This window comes from Theropithecus gelada, chromosome 5 (assembly GCF_003255815.1).
Source record: "Theropithecus gelada isolate Dixy chromosome 5, Tgel_1.0, whole genome shotgun sequence".
Taxonomy (NCBI): domain Eukaryota; kingdom Metazoa; phylum Chordata; class Mammalia; order Primates; family Cercopithecidae; genus Theropithecus; species Theropithecus gelada.
In genome coordinates, this window is record NC_037672.1 from 183,457,835 (window position 1) to 183,474,624 (window position 16,790).

General features: G+C 39.5%; 1 protein-coding gene across 4 annotated transcripts in view; it reads right to left on the reverse strand.

The window, feature by feature from the left end:
• Positions 1-16,790, reverse strand: part of FAT1 (FAT atypical cadherin 1) — a 148,168-nt gene that overhangs the window by 40,134 nt on the left and 91,244 nt on the right. For all 4 annotated transcript variants that reach the window (XM_025384996.1, XM_025384995.1, XM_025384994.1 and 1 more), the window contains exons 4-7: positions 10,427-10,488; positions 7,273-7,602; positions 6,681-6,891; positions 4,373-4,512 (exon numbers count right to left, since the gene is read on the reverse strand). In XM_025384996.1, coding sequence (XP_025240781.1) covers positions 4,373-4,512; positions 6,681-6,891; positions 7,273-7,602; positions 10,427-10,488 — 743 coding nt within the window. The remainder of the gene's footprint in view (positions 1-4,372; positions 4,513-6,680; positions 6,892-7,272; positions 7,603-10,426; positions 10,489-16,790) is intronic.

Below are 16,790 nucleotides of genomic sequence, written 5' to 3' on the forward strand. Positions count from 1 at the left end.
AAATGGCTCGTACAATAATATGTCCAATTACGATGTTTTAATACTTAAAGAACCATGAACAAAAGTCAAGCACATTGAAAGAATGACACTGTGGCAAAATAAAATACAAATAGGAGAAAGGCAACAAAAACCTACAATCATACATGTCTTATAACATTTCTCACGGGTATATTACTTATCTAAATATGAGTCAGATAATGATGATCTTTCTGAATTCTTATAACTAACTCTGAAGACAAAATGTGTATACTTTTCACACTTGCCACGTCTTTATGTGGGCTTAACTTCTCTTATGCCTCCACACAGAAGGTATCTGTAGATCACTCATGTACAGATAACAATTTACTTTACCAGGATTTATAGAAGACTAATTTCTTATATCAGATTGGAATCTGCAACTACCAATCTACTGAGGTGAGTAAGACAGATGATTACACTATCTAAATTTCTCATTCTCATTTTTGACATCCCAAGCCCCAGATCATAGGTTTTTTTTATATGTAAAAAGAAAAAATAAGAAATGTGTTTAGAAATCACCGTATTTCTGTAATCATAAACCTACATGTATGTAGTAAATATGTTTCCTCCCTAAAAGCAATTTAGTCAATAGACTGAAAAAATAAACTCTCTTAATTGTGTCCACATAAAGTAAAAACCTTTGGAGGAAAAAAAGCAAATGTTAAGAAACTTGGTACTAAGCTAAATTAGAAACAAACAAAACTTTGACAGTAAGAGGATTAATTTTCATAATGAAAAAACCTATGGATTTGGCACAGTGGAAATCACTGCCAATTACAAAACATGGTTTAGAGTTTATGAAGAAAACTGCGCTTCGTGGGGGCATACGGAACAAAGGGATCTGCTGTCCAAGCAGCACAGGAGGCCAGAGACCCAGGCAGAGCTGTCAACCACATGGAGAAGGCCATGAACAGAGGCCTTCCGTGAGGGCTACATCAGTGTTCTCATAGAAGACCAAAACATCAAGGATGTTTTAGTTAAAAAACACATAACATGACATTTTGTATGAAATCTAAATGCATCCACCAAACCATGGAAAGGTTTCATGTGAAAGCTATGTAAACCTTTAAAACTACAGATGCCTCACTTTTACAGGTCAATGATGATCCAGAAGGGATGACTATAAAGGCAATTACCATAAATTAGATTATATATTAATTTCCACTATACATTTAAAAATTACTTTTCCCATGTATTGGATACTGGGCAGAGAAGTTTAATCCTGCTCCAAGCTCAACTATTATTAAGTAGAAGGAACTGAAAGTAAAAGCAAAATTCAATTGAGACACACTGATCGTGCATTTCCATGCCCAGTGCTTGCCTACATAACACAGTGGGTGTGAAATTAGCATGCAATAGTCCCTGCCCTCACAGAGCCACCAGGCTCACCAGGCAATGTTCTGCACATGCACAGCCTAACTATGTCTCATATACTATCAAGTAAGTTTTTAAGAGTCCGGAGACTGGCTGAGATGTTCAGAAAGCTCTTAAGAGGGAGACAATGATTTCTTGGATGTATTTTTGGTTGGCAGGTGAGTAAGTATGAGGAAGGGCTGTCTCAAAGACATGAGGGCAAGCAGTGGGATGGAGCATCCTGCCTTTAGAGGCTGGAGAGGACCTGGAACTCAGGGATGATATAGTAAAGGAGCAAGAAGAAGGCAGAATCAAATATGCAGAGCCTCGACTCCAGAACTGATGTAGGAGGATTACACAGCTCCTTTTGGTCAGAAGAAACTCACTTCCAAGATGAGCGGCAGGGATGAAGAATGGCGACTGGAAGGTGAACTGAGTGTCGGTGGGACAAGAGCCCAAACCCGAGCTGATGTGCAACAAAACTATGGTTTTCTGAGTGCTTACTGGGTGACAGGCTCTCAGGGAGTGAAGAACAAGCGCCCTGCGGGTCATCTGATCAACCTTCCTAAGACCTCCAAGAGGATGATTACCACCACCCCCACTTTCCAGGTGAGAACATGGACACACAGAGAGTTACAGCTATTTGCCTCTGGAAAGGAATACAAGAGGTGGAGCCGGGATTCCGACCAAGCGAGCTGCTCCAGAGGCCACGATGCTGATGCTCGAGAGAAAGTGAAAGAAGATATGAAAGCAAAGCTGTTTGAAAGAAAGAAAACAAAAGGTAACTGGATTTGGTAAGTTACCTGGAGATACAAGAGAAAGCCAAGTGACTGGAATCAATAGCGGTCAGCATCCTAAGCCACACACGCAGGACAGGCAAGCCGGGAGAAGAGCTATTTCCGCAGGGCACTGGCAATTCTCCCACCGTCCTGCCGCCTACCTCTGCTGGAGGCTGCCTGCTTGACCCACCAACGCTCACCTAAACCTTCTCAAATCGGCATCTGCTGCCCCTGACCTGGAGACACAATGGCTGCTCTGTTGATTTTTGAATGTTACTTCCAAGCCCCAATCCATCCCCGCGGTATCCTAGCGTCTCACCGCCCAGCTAATTCCTCTGCTCTTCAATCCATCCCCACTGTATCCTGGTGCCTCTCACTGCCCAGCTGAGTCCTGTGCTCTTCTCCAGGTGGCAGCTGCTGCCCCGCTGCACCTGCTCCCGCCCAAATTCGTATTTCCAGGTTCTCAGCTCAAGAGGAAAAATAATCTAAACACAAATCATTCCCTCTGTCCCACACCTTAACAGGTCAACCTGGGCTCACCGTTCTACAGTCCGACTGCCTTTCCCTGTCAGCAATTAGGATAGCATCTAGAGCCTATGACAATGGCCCAAAATAAGTTACAGAAGTATCTTTATACTTCTGAAACAATGAAATTTAAGATATTCTGTGTTCCCAAGGAAGAAAACTAGACTCTCTTTCCTGGGTTTTACAGGAATTTTAGTCGATACACATCATATTTCATGCTAAACTTTTCACTGCACTAATTAAAAATACAATTATTGGGAAAGAGTTGCACTGTTAATTATTCATAGAGGTGTTGTCTTTAGTAATGAGAATGCTTGGCAAAGACGGCCATCTCCACTGCTTATGAAGCTCCTTTTGTTAGATTTCTGGGTAGTCGATTCTGTGAACTGGTCTACAGTTATGCCCCTTAAATCCTTCTCTCAGAATTATCCTGTTAGATTTATTATAATTTATGATGTTTTTATTCTCATTTTTGTGCTCTAAAATTTTACAAGGGCTTATGTTTAAAGAAAGAAAATCAATAGATTTTGCTTGTTTCTAGAATGAGAACAGCTACCAACTAAATTGAAATTTTCACACCATACTAGAACTTTTACAAGACAATCTCAAAATGACCCCAAAAGCATACAGCATACATATATCAATTTTATATACACTAAAAATCACAAGCATTTAGAGAAATATTTTTGTAAATGGCTTTAAATTATCTACCCATTTATTAATCGAAAAGACATCATAGACGATAATTTTTATCTTTTAATGCAGCTCAATGACTTAGCAGATGATCTGGCTCACTTAGGATTTAAAACAGTATAATCTAATGCTAGAAAACTGAAACTCAGAAGCATCTTGTTCTCTGACATTTAACTTCTTTCTTGTTCATTTAGGCCACAGTAGGTTATAAATACACCTTTAGCTCTGCCAGCCTCGTGGAAGCTCCAAGAAGGCAAGATTGTTGCCTGTTTTGTTTCCTGCTATTCACCTTCCAGAATGGTACCTGGCATGTGACAAGTATTCAACAAATACTTGTTAAAGAAATGAGTGAATGAAACCTCACGATGATTCTTCTCTCTAGGAATATTCCTTCTGTACACTTCAAATGGCCCACACTGAGAACCAAAGAAAAGTAGTAAGAAAGAAGAGAATTTAAATTTAACTTACAGGATTTTAACACGTGAGTGTGAAATCCCCATAATCTGGCCATCTCAATTATCAGATAGGAGCAAACAAAGGTGTTAAAGGAATGATGAGAACAATTTTATTAGTTATTTTACATAGCCAGGAGGAATCCAAAAAAAGTGATTTAGAGGATGAATCACTCTATCCAGTTTTACTGAAACTGATTTAAACAATTCATTCTCAATAGTGATGTACTTTACGTTAATATAGTTTAAAATGAGCACAAAATTCGAAGATTTTGATGGCGTAACGTTGGTCTGGTTTTGTTTTTGAAGTCTTCCCTCAAAATTCTCAAAACTGCTTAATTATATGCAAAACCTAAATTGGGATATGGAATTTTCTTTCCCTAAATAAAAATTCTTAGTGTGCATGTGTGTAAACTATACCAACACACAAACTCTTCTGATTTTAGACCCTCACAGGGCAGAATCCACCGCTCATATTTCCTGTGGACCCCTCCAAGTCAGAATGTTATCTCCATCCTCCTCTGACAACCGCATCACTAGTAATTCACTTACCTGAGTGAGGATAGTGGTGGTTCCATCTGTGGCCTCGACTGTGAGGTTGTAGTTTGACTTCTGTTCTGCATCAAGAGGTTTGGCAACAATGATGGTTCCAGTTCCCTTGTCCACATCGAAGTGACTGTCGTAGTTGCCACCTAGTTTAAATTGGGACAAAAAAAAGTAAAAACAGTCACAGGATAACACTCCGTAGTTTATTTTGTGGCTTTCTAATACTTAATGGCACTGAAAAAAACTTCTAATGTACTAGCAAAGAGTTTCCAAGGAGGAGCATTTTGAAAGACAAGAGTGGCCAATTAGAAAGACAATGCTTGTTATGGCAAAGTGAACCCTAATTGTCCAGGAAGCAACTAACTGAAAAAAAGCAAGAAAGCAACTCTGAAAACAAAGACATTGCTAATACTGCCAATGAGTTACTTTCAATTTGCTTTTTCAGGGGTTCTGAATTTCTCTTCAATCTTTATCTTAGTAGTTATACAAACCATCACTGGGCCATTTAAAACTTTACTTACTAAGAAAACTTTCTGACACTTTCAGCAAATTGGCCTAATAAAATAGCTATTAAAAATCAATGTTAACTCTAAAAAAAAAAATAGTGGTAGTTAACTTCAATTAGTCCTGGCTACTATAAACTATTTGAAAATTTTTTTTTCTCATTTTTGACAAACACAAAGCCTAATGAAATAAAAGTTTCTATCCTACTAATATTATCCAAATGTTTTTGATAAAACTCTCTTTTCAAATCCATTGACCTAGATATAAAATGAAATGGAATGAAAGAAAATAGAGGCTTAATGTCATGATGAAATTCTACTACTAAATCTAACCAAGAAACAAAACACACACGACGTCTTAAGAGAAACCTAAAACCACAGGGCAAGGTGAGCATTACGTGTCAACACGCTGGCGAATGGGATGGGTGACCATGCGCACACTATGGAAAAAAAAAAACAGCAATGGAAGATAGTCATTGGAAATAAAAAAGTTTAAAAAAAAACAAGGCTTTTATTTTAGATCTCATAATCTGAGGCAAATTATGTGATCTCAGCAGATACCTTCTGCTGTACAGTTCGGGTCACAAGTCATCTGAAAGATGTAAAACACTTCTCTAGCAAGCGTGTCTCCTGGCACAGCCAAAAAGAAGCAAGCACGCATGGAAAGCAAGCACAGAATAAGAGCAATCAATCAAACCAGGTCCAAGCACAGCAAGGTTACACAGCGAGGTCAGGTACTGCACAGCAGCAGCCTGTCGATCTGGAAATGTGATAAAAGTTAACAGAAAGCAAACAAACGATTTTGAGTATCGTTAACTATGAAAACAGTCTCTTTTTCCCCTTCCCTTAAAAGTATGCCGTAAGAATTTCATAGGTGTTGATGACATGGATTTCATACGATCACCAAACTGGTAAAAGGGCCCAACCATTTAGCATGAAAGTTCCAAAGGTAAGGCCTGGCCCGACACACCCAGGGGTCTGGGTCCATCAGCTGCAACTTTTGGGGGCTTGGGAATAACATGACTAAAGGGTAGAAGAGGAAAAACGGACATAAAGTCTCCCCTAGAGAAATGAATCGCAACAGATACACTTGTTCTTAAATACCCTTGTAACTAAAATGTGAGGAAACAATTAAAAAAAAAAAAAAATCTAAGATGCCAAAGTCTAATGTGAAATTTAAAAAAGATGTTGACTAGGGTATTACATTCAATGTCTTACCTAAACTACATGACAAATAAGAAGAAATGGCTTTAGCAAGTAAACTTTACTGGAGGACGAAATAATCTAATGAATCCTCATTCCTGTTGAAAATGAGATAAATTAAACTAAAAACCCATAGCTGGTACCATAACTTTAAAGGTATACGAATCAAAATTTGTAAGCTTATTCCCTCTTAAATATTGACATGTGACAGTCACACAGGCATAGTTACTTTAAATGTTCCAATCATAGTCACTAAAAATAACAATGTTTTTAGTGGTTATGTTATCAATAATTAAACATTAAGAAGTTGTGCTTTTGGACCAAAACATTCAGGGCTTTTGTCTGTAACTCTTTGATGAACTTTTAAAAAATGTTATTTTTAAATTAATAACTTGGTAGAATAGAGGACCTATTTTAAACAAGTTTAATATATGCCATATATTGTGAAAAATTTTGCAATCAAAATATTATGGTTTAAAGCAAATTCTCCACCTGTCAATCGTATTCCCAATTTTAAATCCTGACACGTGCCCAAAACTCATCAAACCGTATGCAGATTCTCCTCAGTGTAACCCGTAAGGACAACCAAAACGAGGAGGAATGCTTACCCGTGATATCAAACCAAAGAGGTATGCCAGGAGGCTCAACAGATATTACTCCAATCATGTGAGCAACGGGGTCACTTTCCATCACAGTAAAGGTAAAAAATGATTCTTCAAATGAAATGGGCTCCGGGGATGGTTTGGGTTTGGAGATCCATTCAATGTGGAGTCTGGTGGTTGATGACTTTTGAGGGCGACCATTGTCAACTGCCTTAATCTGTAACATTTGGGCAGAGGGGATTAAAAACAGCAAATCAGAAGTTACCACCCAGAATTGAATGGAGCACAGACTGGTTTGGTCTTAAACTGAGCCAATTTCAAACATTTAACATTTGTATACTGTGTGCTGAATGCTTGATGAAAGCACAATGATTTCATGACCACATGCAACAGAAACAATGAGCACCCTGAGTGACAGATGAAAAGGAAAAACAAACCCGTGCTTCTCCAACATCATCCGGCACTGCCTAATGGGGCCATTAGGTCACAAACACTTCAGCCATTTAGAAAACAGAAATAAGGTTACTAAAGAAGAAATGCAAAATAAGGTTTATAGTCACAACATATAAAAAATTACACTACTACAATCTTAACTCACGGAAAGAATATCATATTCTCCAGCTGCTGAAAACTTCTTGGACGAAACCACCCCAGTTTTCGGTTCAATGAAGAATTTGCCGTGCTCATTCCCTTCTTCGATGCTGTAGGAGATTTCGGCATTGGGGCCTTCATCTTTGTCGGTGGCTATAACGCGATACAGGGGCTCCCGTCTGGCATTTCTTTCTCGGTCTGGCTTTTCCCGCTCAGGGAGTCTGATTTTGTAGAACTTTTGCAGAAACTGAGGTTTGTTGTCATTTTCATCAAGGATTTTCACAATGACTCTTGCAATGGTTGATTTGGGGGGACTACCATTGTCTGTCACAGTAACCTGGTTTTTTAAAGTTAACAGATAAACATGTTAAGATACACTATATAAAAAGGATCTTCTTCCTAACGCTACTCCGCACGTGTGTGAAGCTCTACCTTTCGCAGGGCACGAGGACTCAGACACAGCAGCTCCTCATTCCAACAACAGCGCTGGAAGGAGGTGAGGCAGCACCTCCTATCTCTACAGGGAGAGAGTCACAGGGGCAGGCATGGCTAAGAAAGAAACAGCCGCACCCCTGCACGCCTTCCTGACCACGCCGGCTCTCTTCTCACACTACTGTAACTTGGAAAGTGAACCTCACCCAAATGTTAAGCTACCAAAAACTCAATACCTTTAGGCCATGGAAGTGATACGTGAAGATTCGGCTTTACACATTTAAAGAGCCTTCTTAAAAACAATACACTCTACATACTTAAAAATAAAATTTCCAAATATCACGTAAAAAATGTTAAACTTCATCAATAAAATATACTAAATTGTCATTTAAAAGTATGTGTTAAATAAATAGCACACCTTTTAATACTAGTAATCACCATTTTATTTTGGCTGTTTTCCTCTACAGATGTTTTATAGGAGTGGACCTAAACATTTAAATTTAAGACCAACTCATTAAATAAGATTTTCAGTAAAATGATGTTAAAATAACTTTCATTTTAAGTAAACTATCCATACATTCTTATATTCTATTTCGGAAAAAATATCAGAGAGTCTTGAGGACTGCACTGATGACTGTTTCCATATCCATAAGAGACCATTTCACCCTTAAATCAAATGTTCACGTTTATGTCAATGGGTACATTAAATGTAATGGTATTAGTAATGCTTACTCTCCCCTCATCCACACCCCACCTTCTTCCAAATGAATTACCAAAACACTAAAAACAGCCAAGTAGACTGAAGTCTGGCAGTTGTAAATCCTGTTTATTAAAGTATGACTATACCCTGATGGTGCTTGTCAAAAATATTTAAGTAGTTGCTTTGCTTTGTATTATTTACCTTCCTAAGCTTTTTCAAAATAAAAGTATTACTATTTTAATTTTAAACTCTCGAAACATTTCCTTTTCATCAGTTTGCATATGAGCTTTAGAAAAACAAGAAAGAGAAATACAAGCAAGCACTATGTTTTTTAGTATTCATCACCAAATTGTTCCTAACTTTGGGTTCAAGAACCAGTAGCTAGTCACAGCTTTCAACACCGAATGCAGACACACTATCTTTAAGACAGCCAAATCAATGCCAGCACTGGCTCTCAAATACACCACACCAAAAGGACCCTACTGAAAAATACAGAAATTATGTATGCTGAAGGGGAAATTTATTTCCCATCAATGTCCAAAAATTACTTTCAAAGTGCTATACATCTGGTATCTGCTTCCACCTAGCCTTTGATACTCACTGAGAAAAGAGGGCTCTGGAGTGAGGTATGCAATTAATGTGAAATTTGCAAGGACTGGAGCAAAATGTCAATGTAACTACTGCTCTCCCATCTTCCCATCTGTTTATTTTTGTCAGCCACCGCACTCGCCCCTTCTGTCAATCCTTGTAGTGAGAGAATGAAAATTCAAAACTGCTCTATCGTAAAGAAAATGAATTCAAGGGACCTTCACACTCTAAGAACTAAAAACTCAAGATGTAGTAGATGAAGCAGTTCCTAACGGAGAAAGCACCATGGCCATGAAACCACCTTTCCCAGAGGGGATTCCCAATTCCCATGCACACACAGAAAAAATGTGTGTACGCATGCACACACACAGACACACACTGCACAACTACAAAAAACTAAGTATTTACTGACAACGCTAAGAAAACTTGACCAAGGATAAAATGAAATTAAGCAGGCATTATAAACAGCAATATTAAAAGAAATTTTCAGAAGTTACAGTTTAGAATTTTGTCACTTATACTGTTAGAGTGGAAGAAGAGCGCTGATAACTCAATTAAACAAAGGCAGGTGGCCTTTTCCAAGCCTAACTCTGACAGTGAACACCAGCCTTCCACACGGGACAGAGGGATATCTCTACGGGGCCTCTCCGCGGTCTGCCTGTCTCTTAGCCGCTTCCTGATGACACGGACCCGCGATCTCATCAACCTGACGTCCACGTTACGCTCCACCTTCCCTCTCCAAGTTACTTGTGGTCTTTTTCTGCAATGGATTTACTATTAGCCAAAAACCAGGTGACCAATAAATGATAAGCAGCTGTGGGTTTTCTAAGGCCTAAAAGGCATTGTAAAGTAGCCATGAGAATGAGAAGTCTTATTAGAACTTTCTAGAAGAGCACATCTGAGACTTCCATCTACTTTTACTTTTGAGGCATTTAAGAAGCACCAACTAAGTAATTCATAGTTTAAAATGCAAAAATAATGCAATGGTTTAAGAGCAAAAAAATGAATCTGGAAACAAATTACCTCTAGTTAAAAAGGTTGAAATAGATCTATAAACACCAACATAAATATATCTCAAAACATAACAGTAAAGGGGAAAAAAGATGTATACAGAAAAATATCACTTATGTAAATGCAAATGAATTCCATGTGACACTGTTTACCGTTCTGTTTGCCCTGTGTGTCTGTGTGAGCATAAAACACAAAGATCTGAATGGGGCCCATGACAGTGACTGTGCATTCTGGGAAAGTCATTGAGGGATAAAGGGCACAAGATCTATATTCATTAACAATTTCCTTATATTCCTTTTTCCTAATAACCAGTAAATAATATTAATACAACAAAATATTAATAGCTAAGAATACTGGTTTATGGGAACAAGATTGTTCTTTCATGATACTTATAACTATGTCTTTAAGTATTAAAGATAAAAAAAAATACCTCTAATATGTGTTCATCTTGCTGTTCTCGGTCTAGCTTCCTTGATGTAGTTGTGATGAGACCTGTAAAACGGTAACAGTTCATTAATCCTCACAAAATAAGGTCAATTACAAAATATTGCAATTAAAATCACACTCTTGGCCAGGCACAGTAGCTCACGCCTGTAATCCCAGCACTCTGGGAGGCCCAGGTGGGTGGATCACTTGAGGTCAGGAGGCCAGGCACAGGAGCTCACGCCTGTAATCCCAGCACTCTGGGAGGCCCAGGTGGGTGGATCACTTGAGGTCAGGAGTTGGAGGCCAGCCTGGCCAACATGGTGAAACCCTGTCTCTACAAAAAATACAAAAATTAATCAGGCGAGGTGGCGCGTGACTGTAATCCCAGCTACTTGGGAGACTGAGGCAGGAACTGCTTGAACCTGGGAGGTGCAGGTTGCTGTGAGCAGAGATCACACCAGTGCACTCCAGCCTGGGCAACAGAGTGAGGCTCTGTGTCAAAAATAAAATATAAAACAAAACCAAACTCTTTTAAAAGTCTAAGCGAATTTCTTCTCAAGAAAAAAAGAAGAAAGAAATTTCTTACTAAAGAAATTTAATTTCCAGGTATGGTTAGTTATTTTGTCTACAAACAATAGCATACTTTATACTTTCTTACTTTAATGACTCATAAACATATTGGATAAATGACAAATAGTAAGAAAGTGGAAAAACTCAAATCAGTTACATTTTCTGTTTGTTAGTGGTTTCAATACACATTTTGTCAGAAAAGATGTTTTAAAAGTGAGATGAAGCTATCCAGGATTTCAATCTCATCCATCTCCTTTAACTGCTCAAGAGATAACTGAGAGTTGACAGAAATAACTTCTATAACTGTATTAAAAAGGGCTATTGAAAATAAAATGTTAACTCTAATTTACTACCTTTGAATTATCCACTCTCATAAATAAAGAACTGTTATAAAAAGCAATGTAATTTTCTGGGTAATCGTGCTCATTTAATTTCTCATACAAGAAAATTAATGATTCTCAAATTCCATATTCTAGAAAAAATTTCCTATCAAACTAGGATATCTATACGAGTTTTGAACTCTCTTGAGAAATTTAGTAACTGCTCAACTGTCAGCATATGTTGGAACTAGAAGGTAATTACAATTTATAAAATGTATTCTTGTGCTCCACCAAAACCACAAACAAAATTCCCCTAACCACTAAAATGTCGTCCCCAATCTGTGTTGATGGTGACAGGTGCATCCAGCATGATCTGCACCTCTGACCTTAAAATCAGGTGGAGCCTGTGTGGCAGGACAATTACCAGGGCTAAACACTCTCCTGCCAGCGCTGTTTTTTTTTTTCCCCCCCATAGGGAAATACTTCAAATAACTCACATTTAGGAATAGACTTTATTAATCTAATCTATTTTCTCCCATAATCTTAACTAATTTCACTGAACTATCAATTAAGGGATATTCAAAACGTTTCTCTGCAGTTGTCAGTGAAAGCTTTGTGTTTTCATTTAATTCAAAGGTTTCTTTTTTCCTTAGTTACTAAGAATCTAAATCAACACTATTTTCCTCACAATTCGACGAAACAGTGTTCTCTTTTTAACAAGGACAACAGAAGACTGTATCATACCGCCACACTGGGGTTTTCCCAGACCACACGTACAGATTAAAAGGGGCTAAAGGGAAACGCTTCACACTGCTTAAGGGTGTAAAAATGACACTTAAATGTGGCACAAGCATAATTTTCATTAGTCAAAAACCTTTTAAGTTAAATCTTTCTTCCCCTACCAAAAATGTACCACCCTCTCCTAACTGTGGTTGTAAATAGTTCAGGAACCACAAGAAGCCATTTGATTAGTCCCACATCTAATTATTGTAATGTGTCCACCAGGAAGTTGTGATCGATGGTAACATCACGTGGAAGAGCAGCTTGACACATTCACAGGAAAACAGTATTCTTCTGTAGGGCACTTAATCACTCACCAGACAGCACTGTGCAAATACTTGTGAGCAAATACAATTCCTCACTCTACAATTTACTTACAGCACACAAGAAGGCTAACGAAAGCTGTACCTGTGTCCATACTACCAATTCCACGTCAAAAGGCTGGGCGTGCTGGCTCACACCTGCAATCCCAGCACTTTGGGAGGCTGAGGCGGGCAGATCACCTGAGCTAAGAAGTTCGAGACCAGCCTGGCCAACATGGCAAAACCCTGTCTCTACTAAAAATACAAAAAACTAGCCAGCATGGTGGCATGCACCTGTAATCCCAGCTACTCAGGAGGCTGAGGCAGAAAAATTGCTTGAACCAGGGAGGAGGAGGCCGCAGTGAGCTGAGATTGTACCACTGAACTCAGCCTGGGTGACAGAGCAAGCCTCTGTCTTAAAAAAAAAAAAAAAATCCACAAAAAGTCAAAAGGCTACCTGACCACCTCCTTCCTGGGTCTGAAATCATCTGCATGTTCTATAGGCCTCAAATTAATTCTCCTCTGTTAACTCAGATGGACCATTAATCCCATCCCAATGCAATGAATGGTAATGCCCCTTTCTTTCCATTTCAGTCTGACTACCCCGAGTCACTGCCTCACCCCTCCGTTTAAACTGAAGTGGGTTTAAACTCACTGCGGGGACTCGCGTGGGTTCCTGCGCTGGATTCTCCAAGACCTAATATTTCTTCTATCATAATATTACTCCACAGTATTAAAGCCCCTCATTTAAAAATAAGCCTTTTTTCTATACTGGAAAATCCATGAGGACACAGACTGTCTTTCTTGCATAGCTTGCTCACGCAGCTCTCTCTCTCTCTTACCCTCAAGAAACACTTAAATGTGTGAACATGTGAATTTCTTAAAACCATGAAACAGCAGAATTAAAAATATGATCTAGAGTGAGAGAGATACATAAACTCCTGTAAACCTGAAAATGATATAAATTCACAGCTCGTAAGTGAGTCAACAGAGAACCCTTTAGTACATATTTATAGGCAGGGTGTGTACCAGGTGCTGCGATGGGTCGTCAGGTGCCGGCAGCAGCACCCTGCAGGTATTAAGAAGCACAGATCTGAAGTGCAGGGAAGAAGTTGTGGGCACACAGACAGGTGTGACTCAGACCACAAGCACAGAAGTGAGTATGAAAACTAAAGAGAACAGTGGACCTATAAAAAAGGTAAAGAAAATAGCAGGCTGATTTTCAGCCTAGGAAGCAATCTGCTGGAAGAGAAGCTTGGTTTCCCAGAAGCCAAAAGCAAGGGATTTTCAGGCGGACGTACTTCAGAGAAGCCTGGAAGGAAAGAGAAAGGGAGGCAGGAAGCAGACCTGGAGAAGTATTTCTTTTACGAAGAGGAGATTGTCTCACACGTAACCGTAAACGACAAAAGAGAAGACGAAGATCTAGACCCCTGCTAACAACTACAGTCGCCACTAGCCACCCGAGGCCAGTGAAATTTAAATTAATTAAAATTCAGTAAAGTTTACGCTTCAGTTTCTCAATCACACTAAGCCAAACTTCCAGGGTGCCGCAGCCCCTGTGGGCCGGTGACGACAGCATGGAGCAAGGCAGACGCAGATGTGCTCCCCACGGCAGGAAGCTGCTGGACAGCACCGGTCTACACACGAGACACAATTCACAAATCAAGGTCCTGCAAGAAACCCTGCAAGTTGCATTTACTTCTCTGTGAAGAACACGTAAGACATTTCAGACTGACAAAACAAACAAATAACAACAAAAAAACCTTTCTGAATTCACAACACTCTTAGCAAAAAGAATCTTAGCAAGGCTGCCATAGCGCTTTTCCCTAATGCCATCTCCAGAGAGAGGCCGTGCACGAGTGTCCTATGGGGGCGGCACTAGGTGGTGCACCCCCTCTGCAAAAAAATTGGGGTAAAATTAAGGCTTCTTGTGGGATTTTCATACAGAATGAAAACAGAATTTCCTAATGAAGCAATGAAATACTAGGCGTTCTGGGTGTCTCTTAGAGGTGTACTTTATCTTACAGCAATCTGCACACTGTGTGCCTGACCCCCGGGAATGCTACCCGAACCCCCTGCATGCTGGCCATGCGAAACAATCTATCGAACGCGTTCTGTGTTCACGCCCACTCCTGCCTCTGTGAGCATCACTCCTGCTCATCACCCCCCGACCCCTGCCCACCTGAAACATCTACTTCAAACATACTTCCAAAGTACAACTGCTCCATGTACCCACTACCTGTTAGTAGCCTAGTAGGTAGGAAGTGTCCTCGTAAGTATATCCACTTCTTTCATTTTCGACATCTGTGCTCATCTGCAATATTTTTGCCAAATTCCAGAAAGATATATACTTAAAGGAAACTGTACAGAACTTCAGAACTAAAGAGAAACCTTTAAGATTATCAAGTTCAGTTGCCTGAACCAAAGGGAAGTTAAAATTTTCCAAGTCCACTAGTAAGTCATTAACAAAACCAGGAGTAGGATTTCGTTCCCTTGAGGCTCAGATGAGCGTTTTTTTTCTCCCTATTTTTCACACCTAACTGTGTAATCGGCTGCGTTATAGTATTCCAACTCTCCATGAACTCTGAACTGCGACTTTCATAAACTGTAAGGAAAAAACAGGAATGATTCATCGTTAGTCATTTAATAGGTCCACAAAAGCAAGTTAGGAGATAAAAGAGGAGGCAAAAGCAGAAAAACGAATATGCAATTGTTTTCTTTTTGTAACTTTGTGTTTTATCTTCCTCTTCTGCCAAGCACTGATAATTAAAAATAGAAAGGAAGAAAAACGAGAAATTTTTTTTTCCTTGGTCCAGAAAAACGCTTTCTATATAACAAAACCACGATAAATGTAGGTGGGCTGAGACAGCAGACACGGTATATTCTCACCAATGAGCAGTTACCAGGTCACCCCATAAATGTATGCACAACACAGGAACCAAACTTTATGGCACTTGATGAACGTCATTAAAAACCACTCATGGCCTTTCAATGCCACTTTAGACATTTAGAGATGAGTTCATTTAGAACAGAAAGAATGTCAGATCAGCTATAATGTTTCAATATAGAATTGTACTCTTTGACATTTATTATAAATCAATAGCAAAACCATCTCCAAACTTCTCAAAATTCAAGAGATAAAATAGACTTCGCAAAGTAGATAGACGTAAAAGTGAACATCAAAGGACTAGCAGGTGAAGACAGTCCTGTGACACGGTCCACGCAGCTGGAGCGATCTATGCATTCAGTCTACTGTGTGGTACTGTCCACTCAGAAAGTGGAGATAAGACAGTCTTGTTTGCAAGAAACCGGGATGAAGGCTGGAAGTTGGCAAAGACTACTTTATATGTGAGAAACAAGAAGACAGGCTAGATGATAGGGCACTAACAGAGAACACGGCACAGGAGCTACACACAGAGAACAGGGAGCAGGAAGAAGGCTCTTGCCAGCAACTCTGTGTTCCAGGAAAGTGTGGACTTGGTTGGATGAGAAGACATGTGGTCTAGTCATTCGTGCTGCTCCAGCAGACAACCCACCTACCATTGCCCGACATGCAAGTGAGGCCACCGAGGACCAGCCGGCCACTAGCCAACCCTGCACAAGAGTGGAAGAAGTGCCCAGCAGAGCCCTAACCTAAATTACGACAGTTATTTCAAGCCACTCAATTTTGACAGTTTGTTAGCCAAGGTATTATGTTTTAATATATACTTCATTACATATGTGTCTGTGTGTGTATATATATATTAATCTCTCTAAGCCTGTAAAAAATTGAAATATCTCCACATATGTATATGTGTATATCTTCACATATGTATGTGTAAATATGTGAAGATATCCCAGTTTTTACAGGCTTTTTACAGAGATTAAGTTGCTTACTCAATTCATTTAGCAAAGTACTGAAGTTGGGGGTTCAATAAATCTAGTAAGTCTACATTAAAAGTGAAAGAAACCAGGGAGGGACTGAAGACTTTGGTTTTGTAAAAAATAAATTGCAACATCAGCACTGTGGATAAAAATAGATGGCATAATCCCAGCACTTTGGGAGGCCAAGGCAGGTTAATCACTTGAAGCTAGGGGCTCGAGACCAGCCTGGTCAACATGGAGAAACCCCATCTCTACTAAAAATTCAAAAATTAGCTGGGTGTGGTGGCATGCACCTGTAATCCCAGCTACTCGGGAGGCTAAGGCACGAGACTCATTTGAACTTGGGAAGCAGAGGTTGCAGTGAGCCGAGAGCGGGCCACTGCAATTGAGACTAGGCGACAGAGTGAGACTGTCCCATTCACATATATGAGAGATGGCAGCTAGAGAAGGAAAAAAACAGGATTTCTGAATAGGATTCAGGTCCAACTGCAATGAGAGAGCAAGCACTTGCGATCTGTAGTAAGAGTCATCG